Below are 15,607 nucleotides of genomic sequence, written 5' to 3' on the forward strand. Positions count from 1 at the left end.
TAACTTAACCTGTGTTCAAAGATAAAACTTGGACATTCAACTCACTGTGTTTTTCCTCCAGCTGCTCGGCATGATCCTGTCGTCCATCATGATCCACCATTTGAGATACCCCAACAAACCCACTGTCCTGATGGTCCCCAGCATCTTCACCACGGCATCGCCAAAATACCAGGAGCTGCAGAATGCTCCATACTACTAGAGCGGCGCTGCCCTCTGCTGTCAGCTCGTTGTCTGAAAGTCTGAGGAGCTCGACTGTTTTTCTATTCATCACAAGAAGTTTGAGTCTGGTTCAAAAGTTCAAGGAGAAATTTTCAAGCTTTTAAAATCGAAAGAAAGTTGAGAAAGTACTTTATTCTGAAATGGAATCATTAACACCTCTGAGGATTTGAGTTGAGAAGTTTTTAGTTTGAAGTGAGAAGCTTGAATTAAAAAAAAAAAGTTTTTAGTGATCATGTAGAAAAACAAGAACAGATTCTTCTCTAAAATCCTGCAGGTTTTTTTTGCATCTTTACACAAACAACTCTTACACTGAAAACTAAACATTCTTTAAACCACTGTTTGCTTATACATTTCTTTTAGTTCAGCAAAAGCAAGAAAAGCAGATGTCTGTTAAAAGCCACAACACAAATGCTATTAACTCTGATTTAGAAATAAATTGTAGTTTGTTGTTCAAAGAATTATTTTTCTTTTTAACCCCGAAAGGTTTCGAAATCTTGTTTTATTTCTATTTTTGATATTCAACACTTTTTATTGAACGTGACTGGGTCTGTTCTTTGTGTTACTGTCGTCATCTGAATAAAAAATATCCTTTATAATCCACAACTTCCAGTTTATCAGTGTAAAGTGTCATGAAAGGGAAAAGGTTGAAGTTAAGTATCTTGAAAGTCACTTCACAGGTTTCATTTTTCTTTTCCTTATTTAATCTGGTTCATGATGGTAAAAATATTCTAAATAAAACGTAGACGGGAAACTGTGTGTGTGTCTGTGTGTGTCTGTGTGTGGACTGACTCCAAACACAAACCCTGCTGCAGTAAATCAACACTTTACTTTAATGAACAATAATCTATAGAACTATAAATGTATTGAAGGAACTTCTGTAAAATTTTAACGATTTGTTATAAAAACATGTTGATTCAATGATAAACTCTGACTCCTGATTGGTCAGGAGGGTGTAGGGGCGGTACCTCGGTCACATGGTGAATCATGTCGGCTCGTATCCAAGATATTTTGGCTTCGTATCTGGATCTGGACGGTAGAAGAAGAAGACGTCCGTCATTGATCCAAACTATAAAATAAAACTATTCAAAGTGAAGTCATGAAAGATTACAAAACATTTTTCCATCATTGCTCAGACTGGAGGACAAAGACTCTGGTGGACATGTGGACATGTGTCTCTGAAGCTCAAACATCATAAACTGACTTTTCAGTGTCAGAATAAAGCTGACTGCAGTAGCTTGTCCACCAGCACCCTCTAGTGGATAAACTACATATCAGCAGAACTGACCTAGAAGAGAATGTTTTGCTTCAGACACTTCCTGTCACTCATCAGACATCACAGACACTTCCTGTCACTCATCAGACATCACAGACACTTCCTGTCACAGACACTATGTTTTATACCAGATATGCTGATTCAGCTGAGACTCTTCAGGTGAAACTTTTAAATTAATTTCACCACGTCTGTGTGATATTCATCGTTAGCAGACAAGAACTAACGACTTCGCATCACACAGCTGCACCGTGATGGAGAGAACTCAGATAATTACGTTTTATTTTCAAGTGTCAGATTCCCGAGTTAATTATCTTAAGAAGATAAAGAAAATACCAGAACTTTAGGGCTCCGTAGATTTCACATATGAACTCCAGGAAATAGTCTCAGGACTTTCTCTGTAGTCAGAGTCTGTGAATCAACGTCGACTCGTCCACGACAGGAACATGTGGGGAACGAGGGGCGGAGCCTGTAGAGCAGCAGGAGGCGGGACATGACGTCTAAACTCTGCTGTGTAAAGATCAGTGTTGTTGTTTACAGCTCGTCCACACGGCGTCGGCCCTCATCACCAAAACATCTGGAACCTTCTCGTCTTTCCAAGTGGACGTCTTCGTCTTCTACGTGTACGGCTCGTCTTCTTCATCCTGAGATATAAACGTCTCCGTAAATCACAAAACACTGTCAACTTGGTTTAGACAAAACCAATGCTCGCGTTTTTTAAAATGCATAAAAATCTTCTGTGACTCCCATCGTGAACAAACTCAGTGAATCGTGCAAAATGAAAGAACGACAACGTGTGCGACACCTCCATGCGTTGTGTAAATCGTTATAATTGTTCTATTATCTTTACAAAACACTTTTGACACTAGCAGTTTAAAAAAATTACATTTCCAAAAAGTGTGCTGATTTTTTTTTCCTTTTCAACCACATTTGTTTCTGTTGTTTTTCCATTATTCCGTAACGACCAGGACAGAACATCGTTTGCTTTTCTTCTATGTGCATCGATTTCTCCCCAAAGGCAACAAAACGTCCGGTACGTTGTTATTTGTGTGTTTTCTTCAGTAAGCAGATTAATGGAGCGACAGGTCTGCAGGAAAAACAACAGGAAACGTACACAGCAGAGAGAAGAGCGAGAAGGATTCATGTACAGATTTTCCATCACTGCCACGTGACTTTAACTTATTAAATAACCGCTGCTCACTTTTTTATTTATTCACCAAGTTTTTTTAAAAGTCAAAAACAAACAAAAAGCCTTTTACAGAAATCAAACATGCACAGCTTCATTTCTCTGTCCGGCAGCGACAGTGTTGGTGTGTTACTGTTGTTACTGTAGAGAAGTGTGTGTTTGTTTTAAAACCATCGACTCAACATGTGGGTAAAGACGGAGCAGAGCATCGCTGATTAAGACGTAATTCTCGATTTGAACTGTGACGGTTAGTCGATTAATAAATGAAAAATATACTTAAAGTCTTTTTTTTTCCAGATTGGAGGATCATTGTGATATCTATTTGTTGATAAGAATCATTAATTCAAATTTGACTCTTTTCTTTATCAATTTTAATTGGAAGTAAAGGTTTTAACTGTATAAATATCATGTTCTCATGTTTGATATTTTATCTGCTAATCTGATTTCATTTTGATAAAGTGCAGTTTAATTTATACAAATAAAATCAGCTTCGCAGGAGCCACGTTTGTTTTATTTTGTATGACTTGAACCAGAAGTTTTATTATTTATTCACTTTGTAAAACTTTATTGACAAACTGCTGCAGCATCTTCTTTCATTCTATAGTTTTGTACAGTTCCCCCTGCAGGTCAGGTTTGACATGTGAGCCGCTCATGTTGTTTTACTTTGGTCCGAAACGAATCAGAGTAAAAGACGTTGACGCTGTCGTCGTGACGACCTGTGTCGATCTCGACAGCTCGTTTTCAGTTTGGTTCCCTCCCTGCGGTCTGATGTTTGTCCAGCCGGTGGAGACGTTCCACTAAAAACTGGTTTTGTATTTTCTGATGGATCTGGACATTATTGGACGTTTGTAGAGAGTGTGTGTGTCTGTGTGTGTCTCTGTGTGTGTGTGTGTCTGTGTGTGTGTGTGTGTACATGTTTGAGGGACAGAAGCCTGAGACGCCTCTCTGAGATTATGTCCAAATGTTTTAATAACTCTTTAAATATGAAATTGATGTTTTCTGTAATATCGGCCGCTGCTTTGTTTTTAAAATACTGTTGCGTTGCTGTTTTTCCAAAGAACAGAATAAAGTAAATAAAGTGCTAAAATATGATTTTGAGAGAATTTTGTCACTAAAAGATTTCAATCATAACGACTGCAGTGACTTCTTCTGTAAGGGCACGCTGGATTAAGTTAATTAAGTGTAATTTCCCATGCTCCTTAGCAGCACAATACAGCAGATTATTTTAGGATTTTAGAGCCGACGGACCGAACAGCTGAGACACTGATGAACGTGTGTGTGTGTGTGTGTGTGTATGTGCGTGTTTAAGTAAAAGTGTGTGTTAGCCAGAGGAGCAGCAGCCTCCGGCAGGTGTGGCCTGTGGTTCGTCGTCGACAATCTGTACGCCCCGCCTACTCGAAGCTGATTGGCTGGCTCCGTTGCCCTTCAACCTCTCCTCAGCCTGAGCCGTTTCCATCATCCCTGAAACACACAGGAAATCAAACCGTGAACGCTCCTTTGAAAACATTCTGCTGTTACCAGAGGACGTTATTGTTTCATTGACATCTTGCTTGTTAGCAGGACGTCAAAAAATGTCTTTAACAGATTTCCGTGACATTTTGTGGAGGAGTGAGACCCTCGGAAGAATCTGCACTCTGCAGTCCGTCACCTGTGTGTGTGTGTGTGTGTGTGTGTGTGTGTGTTTGTGTGTGTGTGTTGGGACACAGGTGAACTCTTACTTTTACAAAGGTCCAGGAAAAGCTCCTCGATGCCTTTATTTAACTTTGCTGATGTGTGGTAGTGTTTGGCTCCGACAGACTCGGCATAACTGAAGAGAAACACACAGAAGAACAAGATATTCATTCATAACATCCATCATTTTACTCATGGAATAAAAACAATACCACAGTAATGTCCAGCACAAAGTGTCTCCAGAGTTCTTCATCGCATTGGACAGGATTTATTTTACTGTCACTACACAGGATTTCTACTTGGTCAGTAAATTCACACCAACAGAGACCAGGAAACGTTGAAATGCTCTTTACAGGTGAAACACGTTATCAATAAAGTTTTTACCTCTCGGCCTCTTCAACTGAAACATGTCTGTCTTTGTCCAAATCAACTTTATTACCTGCAGGGACAAGAAAACATATTATTTCACTGCACCAGCGCCCCCTGCAGCCTCAAGTGGTGATTCACATTTTGTGTACCGTGTTCGAGCGGTGGAGTGTTTTTTTCAAGTCTAACAAAACTGAGCAGTAGATATTACCCATGATCCCCTGCTTCCTGAACAAGAAGAGCTGCTGCTGTAACAAATCCACCAAACCCTGTTTAGAAATCTGCTGAATATTGTTTTTAATAACGTCTCAGTGTTTTTAACTGATCTCAGATCAGAGCCTCAAACTTCATCATATCCAATTTGAACAACAGCCGAATGAAAACATTTCCACTCAGCTGACTGTGTAACTGCAGCAGGTCCGAACACGTGATGAGCAAACATCACCAACATAATCCAGTTAGAGCGACTCGCAAATGTTCTGTCATGAAGAAACGGCTTCATGTTTGGCAGCGGGACAGACGAAGACGAGAAGAGACGCAAAGACGAAAAAACATGAAGGACAAACGGGGGACGGACGGAAGCACAGGTGGACCACAGACCGTTAATGATACTGAGACCTAACGAAGCCGTTATCGTCTCTGATTCTCCTGATGTTAGTTAATACAACAATGATTTAACTGTAAGATGTGTGATAACTTACCTACTATACATAAACAAATCTCGTTCCCCAACATTTTCCTCAACTCTTTCACCCAGTTCTTCACCTGCAACAACAACAGAGCAACTTTAATTCAACCTGAACTGAAAAAGAGATACTGGAGAGAAAGTGGGAAGAAAAAAACTGCAAAACGTTCTAAAAGTTGAAAATATTCAAATAATAATTTCACGTTCTGTTGAAATTAATAAAACTTGACAGTTTTCAATGCTCAGTTCAGAAAGATTCTTAAAAAATGTCATAATCTGAACAAGATTCTGTTTTAATTTAACAACTACTTCACTCAACTCAATCTTTATTCACTTCTGTGGACTTATTTAAAAACTTTTTTTTTTTTACTTTACTTCCAACCTCCAGTTTTGGGGAACAGCAGAATGAATCCTCCTGTTCAACATCTGACGTGTCCATTATTCTTATTTATATAGAATGAAATATTCATGTTACCTTCTGAAACGAGTCTTCGTCTGTGATGTCGTACACTAGTATGGCTCCATTGGAGTCTCTGTAGTAGATGGGACCTAACGCATGAAATCTCTCCTGACCTGCAGTGTCCTGCAGACAAACACAAGACAAGGTCAACGCTCGTCCAGTGAAGCGTTAATGTCACGGCAGCAGAAAGACGCAGCGTGACTCTCTTACCCATATGGCGAGGTTCACTCTCTTTCCCGTGATGTTGAGCTTCTTTGTGAGGAAGGACGCCTGCGGAGGAAGAGGAGAACGAGAAGAGTCAAAACACGGAGTGTGGTATTAAACTTTCCTGAAGCGAGTTACGTGCTACATCCGTGCTTTTACTTTTCATCAGTGTTACTATGGTTACTTACAGCATCCACACAACTCAAGTGCCTAAAAGAAGAAACTGTTGTAGACGCTGCCGGTCTGGTTTTAATTTGAAAACTCCGGTTGTGTTTCAGTCCGGACGAACAGAAACTGAGACTTTAGTAAACGACGACAGACAAATTATCAGACATTTTACACCAAATACAGTTTTCATCATGAGGCTGCACCTCACTGTGTCAAGAAAACATGGTCACATGAAAATATTCATGGTGCTGTGACCTTTGACCTCCACAGAAACCTGAGGATTAACATGCTGCAGGACTTATTTTTAATCTCCGTGGAGACAAGTGACATTAACATATCGAATGTGTTTAAAATACTGATCAGCCTGAGAAGAGAGCCAGTGAAACTAAAATAATACAAATCACTGCGTCAGATCATAATAATAATAGTCAGGTTTATTTTGTAACTCTGAGTTTCCAGGCAAACTCTGGGTTCTCTTCCGAGCTGCGTTGAACAAAAGGTCAAAGTCCGTCTGAGGGAAAGATTTATTCATTTGTTCCTCCCTGCAGATTTAGTTTTGACTTGTTGGACGTTCTCAGGAAGAAAAGTCAAAAATCAACAACAACAGAAAGGATCCAACGACTCAAAGACTAAAGAGAACCAGAGAAGTGAGGCTGAGAGCAGTGATGTCACAGTGTGTGGTTACCCATCAGTCAGTTTATGTGTAAGACAAGAATAACGGCTGATTGATCAATATCTGAATTTTTATTCTCTAAAATTTATATCAAAAGTCCAGTTTCTGTCGAGCTGTGGAAGCAGCAGATTCAGACCCGGTGAAACTCTCTGACAGTGAAGGAGAATAAATCAGAGAGTTTCCAGTGTGACGAGTCTCATGACAAACACTGACGGCTGAATAATGCGGAGCTCGTGCTGGGAGACTGTAGCTCGCTCGCTCATGAATGGAAATCATGGGCTTCTGAGGTTTGTCCAACATTTCCTGATTTTCCTAATTCACGGATCACAGGCTGGAGTAAAGAAATCAACTTGTCCCCTTGGGTAAAAATAATCCAACACTAAATCAACCCATAACTTTACGTAACAGCTGATCATCTGCCTGCAGCGTCGTCCAACAAGCTGCTGTGACCACATCAAACTGAGCAGGTCACATGTGAGTGAGTGTAAAGTGAACTGAGCCCTGCAGCTACAGAGCCGAGGAGCATTCAGCACCATGTGACTGGGACACAACGCGGTGAAGGAGCCTCCGGGACCTGGAGGGTCCGACACGTTACTCCCTGCTACTCCTGGTTCTTACTAATCCTAAGGAGACCATGAATGAAACTCTTATTTTCGTGCAATTCAAATGTGGATTCTCCCGCACCGACTCTATTGAGGAGGAAAACCGCTGCAGCTCAACGTCTGACACCAACGTCGAAATGAGTCTGTCACAGACAAGTCAACATCTAATAATAAGAATGATTATTCAGTAGGATGATAGATATTTGAGGCCGATATTTAAAAATGTATATGTATAATATAAACAATGCTTTTTAAATTGTCCCTTGATTTAACTTGTGTTTCTAACCAAGTTATGTATAAGGCAAAAGAATTGAAATTGAAAAAGTGGGCATGTGAGTCTGTAACTACTCTGAGAATTTGTACGTTCCCATTCGTGGAGTTTCCTCTTTTCCTTGTTTATTATTCTCGTTTATATTGAGGTCACTTTTGTTTTAAAATCAAAACATGTCAGAGTGAAGTCGTCCGACTGTTGTTGTGTTTACATGCACTGCAGTAGAGTTACAGTCGTTCTCACACGCTCAGAATTTTTAACCTAATGTGATTGAGAATGTGTGACAAGAAAATAAGAGAAATATGCATCTGACATATTAAGACTTCAATTCCATTCAAAATGAAACTTGAGGTGAGGTCGTGTTTACAGAACGAGGTCAGTATCAGAGGAGAAATCTGATTCCTGACCTGATTTACAGTCACCAGGTTTTTATAGTGCACGTCAACATGTCCCTCAGTCACCTGCCTGGTTCCTCTGGTGACTGACCTGCAGCTAAACTCAGTTAAATGACAACACAATGTATTTCCTATGTGAAGAAACTTTACCCTCAAACCAGGCCGAACATAAACTGCCACAGATTTTCTCTGAAGTTTGGCTTTGACACAAGAAGCTGCGAGTACACAAGAGCTGAGTCTGTGGCGCAACTCAAAAACTTCCGAGGGGTTCAAACACAACAACGTCTTACGCAACAGCAACCGACGGAAGCTTGAAGTCTTTCTATCTCTCTGCCCGAGCTGCTCCGGTTCACAGGCGGCGGCTGTAAGTCATTATTGATCCGTCACTGGCGGCTGCGACGGAAACGCTGCATCACTCTTCCTGGTTTTCCACATTTTTCTTTTTCTGCTGAGATCATCGTGTGACCTCAGCGCCGCAGATAAACAACCCGAACCAGAGGCAGGATGGTGGAGAGGCTGAGCGACGCAAAACAAACCGCGTTTTATCAGCTTGACGGCCGGAACCACAATGATATGGTTGAATATATAAACTCATATATCAACAGTTTTCCATCTGCACTGAACAGCTCTGTACTTTTCCCTTTGACAGCAACGTGAATGTCACGTCAATGTGGAATAAATCTTTATTAGAAAAACGTGGATTATTTATTCAACACTTTTACTATTTGTATCTGAAGATTTGTTGACATAAAATATGGATTTAAGTACGCGCTTTCTTTTTACTACTAATTATCGTGTCCAACAATTTAAAGTTTCAGTTTCTAATTACACCCAGAAATATATTCCGTTTTTTTAAAATTGTATTATTCAGATGAAGCAGCAAATCTTCACATTCAAGAATCTGAATCACAAAATATTCAGTGTTTTTGTGAAATGAAGTCAACGGAGGAGAATTTAAATTTACCACCTCCACAAACCAGGTGAGTTCCAGGACACAAGGTCACAATGTCCCCTTCGGTTCCCGAGTTACATTATGATGTCAAGGTGACGTTTGGGATAAAAACAAGTTTTCGTGGCATCGGCGTGACCTTGACTTTGACCTTTAAGCTCAGATCATCCTCGAATCTCTGAGTGGAAGTTTGTGCCAAATGTGATGAAACTGTCTCGAGGCGTCAAATCTACTGAGGACAGAAACATGTCATCACCTGCACTGAAGCAAGAAAACATGAGTGAGGTAAAAAAAGAAAGATCACATCTGAGTGAGAGAGAGAAACGAAACTGAACTTTAAATTTGAATGTATTCAAATTGAGTGTAACTGGTTTTTATCAGTGACGTGTGCGAACGTGGACGAGTGAAAGTTGTTTAAAATCCATCTGAAGATCCTGAGAGTCAGTGTGTGGGTGTGGAGCCTGTAATCACTCAACACCACTTCAGTTAGGTTGATATTCTTATTATTACTTTTACTGTGAATAATCAAATACTAATAATATTTCAACTAAATGTTGTGAATTTTAAAATAGGTATCAAATGTAAATCGTTTCAACTCATCAACATATAAAAACGCGTCATACTGTAATTTATATTGGAACCATCCAAACTCAGAGTGCTTGAATACTTTTACTTGACATTGAGTTTTAGTCCTTTGATTTAAAGACACGAGCGCTGCTTCCGGCAGTGGACGCTCGTTCTTCCCCTCAGTCAGTCACGATCATCGACCCTAGCCGGGCGGCTGCGGTGTCTCCCGCATCCCCGCTCCCACGGTGCGACCCGGGCTACGAAACAAACACCCGAAAACAAGTGACAGCGACGCAAACGCCTCCACCCCAAACACCGCTAACACCACTAACACCCCAAACACCGCTAACACCGCTAACACCACCCGCCGTGCTCTGACTTTCAACAAAACAAACACCTGGACGTGAGCGGGGTTAGCCTCGGAGCTAACAGCTAGCCCGGGTCTCACCTGTAGAGTTGTGATGTGTTTGTCGTTGAACTTGTTCTCGCAGTACCGCAGCACCAGCGACGTCTTCCCCACGCAGCCTTCCCCCAGCAGCACCACCTTGAAGGAGTAGGTCTTGCCGCCCGCCCCTCCGGCCGCCATGGCTGGAAGTGTAATCTGCGCTAATGTGTTGTCGCCGTGAATCAAAACAAGCGGCGTCGAGCTAACGCTGCTAACGTTAGCCTCCGTCGGGGTGAAGTCCTGCGCAGCTCACATCAGCTTCCGACTTCTCCCGAAACCGACAGAAGCCCGGAGAAGAGCGCGTCGACAGCTTCGGAGAACCGGGCCCCGGTGTTTATCGGGCAGCAGACGCGAGAGGACCGAGTCCTCACTCCGGATTTATTCCGCTTTTCGAGCTACTGCGAGCGGCTGCTTCTCACCCAGCTAATGGCGTCTGTGGAAGCTAGCTGTTAGCCGGCTAGCCCCCCGAAGATCGTCTACGTTCGAAGATATGAGTCACTCGGTTATTTGAAGAGCAGACATCCCACTCCCTGTTTCACCCTGTGTTTGTGTTGTATTCATTAAATAAGAATATTTAGAAACACGTTTTATTAATTATTTTTAAGATATATATATATATACAATAAAAACTGATATATATATATATATATATATAGATATAAAAACATTAATAATAAGTTATATTAGCGGTTTTCAAGCTAGGGCACTTTTACATTTATATGATATTCAGGAACCCATTGTACTTCCAATGTAGGAAATACCAATAATTATATTGGAAAAAATCAAATACAATATAATTAAACTAAATCAAACAGATAAAACAAATGTGATAAAATGTTGCTTCACATAAAAAGCCCCACTGAGGCAGGTGGAATGCAAACAGAGGAAGATTAGTGATGATATAAAAGATCATCTCATATAAACTGAATCCAAACTACATTTTATAAAAACTCAAGAGAAAAGTCAATATTTGTAGTTTAGTCATCTGAAGTTGGTGCATGGAATTGGCAGAGGAGTGAGACCTCAACGCTACTTCCTGCTCTCTGTGGCGTCACATGACGAAAGAGTCTGACCGTCATGGGGGGGGGGGGCGTTTATGAGTGACGTAAAATGACGCTCTCGAGACTAAAACACTTTATTTTAATATTTTACTTTTTCATGATGCTTTTAATTCAATCGATGTTTTTTACTAATCAAGCGTTTGTGTTATTTATGTTTAAACCCAGTAAACATTCATATGAGATGATCTTTATAATATTATCGTAGCCTGTTGTTGTTATTATTATTATTATTATTATTATTATTATTATTATTATTAAGTTCACCTTTTCCTCGGAGCAACATTTAGTGTCAGGACGCAGTGTAGCTGTTTGTCCACTAGAGGTCAGAGTCAGACTGAACCTTCACACGTTGAAGAATAAAAACATGAACGATGATCAAATGTGACGTCAAACACATTTTATTGTGAAATAATGGACTGACTGTTTTTCTTCTGCCTTTTGTTTCCAGGAGGTTCCTGCAGAGGTTCCAGATGTGGAGTTATCATCGCGGGTCGACATTTTATTGATTTAAGACTTTAGATAAAGAAGCAGTTTCTGCACAGACTACAAATAAAGATGGACCAAAGTGAATCCAAAACATCTCGGTTGCCCCCTGGTGGTGGGCTGCAGTAAACCCCGCGTCCTGATTTTTTGAAGCAATGGTTTATTATTATTCCATTAATGACAGGTTATAAAAATAGTCTGGTCAGGAAGTTGTATTTGTCTTGTGGTTTTAATGAATTAGTAGTTCCTTCACCAGACTGTGTTTGAGTTGTGTGTGAGTGTTTGTCCCCAGAGTCACAGCTTTCTGCAGGCGACTCATTTGGTCTGGAGTCGGAGCCAGATCCTCGTAATGAAGCCGCAGCCAGGGGGCGCCTGAGAATACAAACATCACATCATCATCATCATCATCATCATCATCATCATCTTCATCTTCATCTTCATCTTCATCTTCATCTTCATCATCTCTCACCTTTCTCGACCCTTTGACCAAGGGACACCTGCAGCTCCGCCCCCACACTGTGATTGACAGGTTCCCCAGCCTTTGATCGCCCCGCCCCCAGTTTATGAAGAATTTCAGCTAAAACCAAACCATCAATGTCCATGACCACACCTGAGAGAGAGAGAGAGAGAGAGACAGAGAGAGAGACAAAGACAGAGACAGAGAGAGAGAGAGACAGAGAGAGAGAGACAAAGACAGAGACAGAGAGAGAGACAGAGAGAGAGAGAGACAAAGACAGAGACAGAGAGAGAGAGAGACAGAGAGAGAGAGACAAAGACAGAGAGAGAGACAGAGAGACATAGAGAGAGAGAGAGACAAAGAGAGAGACAGAGAGACATAGAGAGAGAGACAGAGAGAGAGAGACATAGAGAGAGAGACAGAGAGAGAGAGAGAGAGACAAAGACAGAGACACAGAGAGAGAGAGACGAATTCAATTAATTAATATTCATATATATATATTCATTCTGTGGCCTTGGAACCAAAGTTAATATTAATATAACCTCAAGTTCCTCAGATGGTTTTTATTGAAGTGTTCAAGATGAATTTACATCAATTTACCGAAACAATCTACCGGACATAGTTTTGTATAAAAAGTTTCTGTTACCGTCTGCAGGACTCGTCAGCTCAATCTGATGTCGAGCTTTTCTCAGGACACTGAAATAATCTGTGTGGGCGGAGCACAGCGAGTGACACGTCTCCGTGGCAACGCCCTGAGACTCCATCATGGCCTGAAACTTCAGCAGAGCTGCTCCACTGGTCACAGCATCACGAATCTGCTTCCTGCCGTCTGACAGGTCCGACGCCGAGCCGGTCATCATCAGCAGCAGACCTCCTACACACACACATACACACACACTCACACACACACACACACACACACACATACACACACACACACACACCTCTTCAAGTGTAAGTGACACTAAATTATATATTTTTTAAATCTAAACTGTGACCTTCGTACTTTAAAGGACAAAGTAAGTTGTCGTACCGAGAGTCGTCACCAGCTCCATCACGTCTTCAGGTCCGTTTCCCTTCAGCGTCTCCAGAGACTCCATCACCTCCAGGCTGTTGCCCACACATCGACCAATCGGACTGTCCATATGACTGAGCACCGCGGAGGTACGGATGCCCAGACCGTTTCCTACGTTCACCTGAAACAATAATTTATAACATCAAATAAAAGATCAAGACTTTATTTATATATACTTTACAACAGGTGCTTGTTCAATGTCCGATAAGGACCGAACAGAAAACACGGAAGAGGCACAACACTCCAGTAGAGATAACAGTTTTCTTTAGGTACGTGTGTGGAGTGAATTTAAATCAGAAGCAAATCAATCAACAAGTCTTCTTCCTTCAAATCCTGGTTTTGGTTTTACTTACCAGAGACTGAGCCAGTTGTTTAGCACTGTCCAGATCTTTATACAGAGCAGCTTTTCCAAACTTCACGTCCAGCACCAGAGCCGTCAGAGACTCAGCACCTTTCTTAGAAATAATAGAACCTGAAAAACACAACGGCCGCAGGTTTCAGTTGTTGTTTACTGATCAGAGCTGGTTTGAATCGTGTGTCATGGTGTCAGGTTTCTGTCCAGAACCTGTGATGAGAGGTAAACTGTCCACGGTGCTGGTGGCGTCCCGCAGGGCATAAAGGACTCGATCTGCAGGGACCAGCGTCTTCGTCTGACCCACAATGCAACAGCCCACAGAGCCCAGGATCTTCTGAATCTGAACTCATATCGAATAATGTCAGTTGATCTGTCGTGTTCATCGTGAAGCAGTTTGTAAATGGATGTTTTGTTGTTTACCTGCTCAGCTGATTGGTGGATGTTGAATCCTGGAATCGACTCCAGTTTGTCCAGGGTACCTCCTGTATGAGCTAAGCCCCGCCCACTGATCATAGGTACCTGAGGTTAGAAAAACGTGTTCCGACAAATAAATCAGCAAAACAACAAATGAAAACCAAACTGATGAGGAACATGAACACTTTATATCAAATGTGTTTTTAAAGAGTAATTGACTAAGACACACCCACCTTGCAGCCACAGGCGGCGAGCGCTGGCGCTAACACAAGGCTGATTTTATCTCCCACGCCACCTGTCGAGTGTTTGTCAACCACGAGCCCCGCCCACTCCTTTGGCCATGACATCACTTCACCCGATAACATCATCTCTCTAGTGAGGGTCTCGGTCTCCGTGACGACCATCCCCTTCTGCCAGATCGCCATCAGCATCGCACCTGAACAGACGAAGAGACATGAGAGCCCGAAGAAGCAGCTGATGACGTCCTGTCAGTCTGAATGAGTTGAGCTGTTCGTACCTATCTGACATTCCTGGATGGTTTGGTTCGTGACGGCGTTGATGAAAGTTCTGATCTCCTCGTCGCTCAGCGCTTCTCCGTCTCCCTTCTTCTTGATCAGATCTGGTATCGACAGCATGTTGACCTGAAAACAAAAAAGAATCTCCTGTGTCTACGACCAGAGACAAAGATGGACGACAGGAAAGATCCCGAGAAGGAAGTGGAGATGTTTCGTCCATCTTTATTCGCGGTCTGCAGTGAAGAACCACTGCGTCATGACAGCTCTGCTGCTCAGATCGTGGTTAATCTTCACGTGAACATGTTTTAAATATCGGTCGGCTCCTCCATCATCTGTCACTGATTCACAGCCTGAAACTCTGAACACGTCAAACGCAGAATATTCATGAATCAAACTCAGTGACAGGGAAGACGCTGCTGTTTGTTGGTTCAGCTTCAGAGTGAAAACTCCACAGGAGCAGGTCGCACAGTGACTCAATGAAAAACCAGATCGTCTCCTTGAAGCTTCTCCACTCAGGAGGCTCCTTTTCTCCGCAAAACCCAAAAACATACCATTCATTCAAAGTTGAAGATTATAAGTCGTCCCTGGTCTCTACCTGGTCTGGTGTTTGCAGCCTGTCATGTGCCGTTGACCGAGGAGTCACCACGAAGCAGCCAGAGGTCGAGCTCACCGGCCAATGGGAGCGCAGGGAGGAGCATGTAAGCAACCAGAAGAGCCAATCATGGCCCAGCTCTTGTTTGCTCACAGACATAAAAAAGTAGTTTTGCTCTTACACACGTCTTATCTGAAAGATAAAGCCACACATTTAGATCTGGTTCCAGAGTCCTGACTGGAGGGAACAGACAGAAAATGTTTTTTACTCCTTTCACTTTATTAATTCAAACCTGGTGATCAACACATGAAGCCTGGTTGAGCCAGTGGCTGAAGCCGGCCCACGCAGTGTGATCACCTCACGCACTGTTATTAAAGGGCACATGTCATGTTGTTGAGCGTTTATTTGTGTCTCTGGATTCCAAAGCAGAATATCAATCCGAGGGAGCGGAGGTGGAACAGGTCCAACAGGTTTGTACACAAGTACAAACACTGATCGTAGTATAATTGACATTAAAGTGTTTA

At 42.0% G+C, this 15,607-nt stretch overlaps 3 protein-coding genes across 5 annotated transcripts in view; 1 reads left to right on the top strand and 2 right to left on the bottom strand.

Moving 5' to 3' along the window:
- Positions 1-970, top strand: part of LOC109643613 (tetraspanin-8-like) — a 4,065-nt gene extending 3,095 nt beyond the window's left edge. The window contains exon 9 of the mRNA XM_020108779.2: positions 62-970. Coding sequence (XP_019964338.2) covers positions 62-199 — 138 coding nt within the window. The 3' untranslated portion in view covers positions 200-970. The remainder of the gene's footprint in view (positions 1-61) is intronic.
- Positions 421-10,674, bottom strand: rab21 (RAB21, member RAS oncogene family). Of its 2 annotated transcripts, XR_011240156.1 has the most exons (8): positions 10,135-10,674; positions 6,068-6,127; positions 5,873-5,980; positions 5,414-5,477; positions 4,731-4,785; positions 4,394-4,482; positions 1,826-4,136; positions 421-1,245 (listed from the first exon to the last, which is right to left on the bottom strand). XR_011240156.1 is itself a non-coding variant. In XM_020108780.2 (7 exons), exons 1-7 carry the CDS (start codon positions 10,270-10,272, stop codon positions 3,997-3,999), a joined length of 654 nt encoding a protein of 217 aa, XP_019964339.1. In that variant the 5' UTR covers positions 10,273-10,674; the 3' UTR covers positions 421-3,996. The 2 variants fall into 2 exon arrangements, 1 of the variants encoding a protein (XP_019964339.1); XM_020108780.2 differs by having other exon boundaries at positions 421-4,136.
- A 900-nt stretch (positions 10,675-11,574) lies between these two features.
- Positions 11,575-15,330, bottom strand: tymp (thymidine phosphorylase). 2 transcript variants are annotated; one of them, XM_020108778.2, is made up of 10 exons: positions 15,087-15,330; positions 14,494-14,617; positions 14,210-14,412; positions 13,983-14,081; positions 13,773-13,902; positions 13,561-13,679; positions 13,166-13,328; positions 12,779-13,006; positions 12,145-12,285; positions 11,575-12,047 (listed from the first exon to the last, which is right to left on the bottom strand). In XM_020108778.2, the coding sequence occupies exons 1-10, from the start codon at positions 15,240-15,242 to the stop codon at positions 11,905-11,907; spliced, it is 1,506 nt and encodes a 501-aa protein (XP_019964337.2). In that variant the 5' UTR covers positions 15,243-15,330; the 3' UTR covers positions 11,575-11,904. The 2 variants fall into 2 exon arrangements, with proteins under 2 accessions (XP_019964337.2, XP_069376058.1); XM_069519957.1 differs by having other exon boundaries at positions 15,043-15,171.
- Between the last annotated feature and the right edge of the window lie 277 nt (positions 15,331-15,607).

Source organism: Paralichthys olivaceus, chromosome 23 (assembly GCF_024713975.1).
Source record: "Paralichthys olivaceus isolate ysfri-2021 chromosome 23, ASM2471397v2, whole genome shotgun sequence".
NCBI lineage: Eukaryota > Metazoa > Chordata > Actinopteri > Pleuronectiformes > Paralichthyidae > Paralichthys > Paralichthys olivaceus.

What these genes read in the sequence shown, in the direction of transcription:
- rab21 (XM_020108780.2), bottom strand. Translation starts at nt 10,272, where the DNA reads ATGGCGGCCGGAGGGGCGGGCGGCAAGACCTACTCCTTCAAGGTGGTG. An exon ending in ACGAAGACTCGTTTCAGAAG is followed by an intron (nt 5,478 to 5,872) that starts GTAACATGAATA and finishes TTGTTGTTGCAG; the next exon opens with GTGAAGAACTGGGTGAAAGA. An exon ending in TTTCCTGGACCTTTGTAAAA is followed by an intron (nt 4,137 to 4,393) that starts GTAAGAGTTCAC and finishes TGTGTGTTTCAG; the next exon opens with GGATGATGGAAACGGCTCAG.
- tymp (XM_020108778.2), bottom strand. Translation starts at nt 15,242, where the DNA reads ATGTCTGTGAGCAAACAAGAGCTGGGCCATGATTGGCTCTTCTGGTTG. An exon ending in TCCACCAATCAGCTGAGCAG is followed by an intron (nt 13,903 to 13,982) that starts GTAAACAACAAA and finishes ATATGAGTTCAG; the next exon opens with ATTCAGAAGATCCTGGGCTC. An exon ending in AACAACTGGCTCAGTCTCTG is followed by an intron (nt 13,329 to 13,560) that starts GTAAGTAAAACC and finishes TTATTGTTTCAG; the next exon opens with GTGAACGTAGGAAACGGTCT.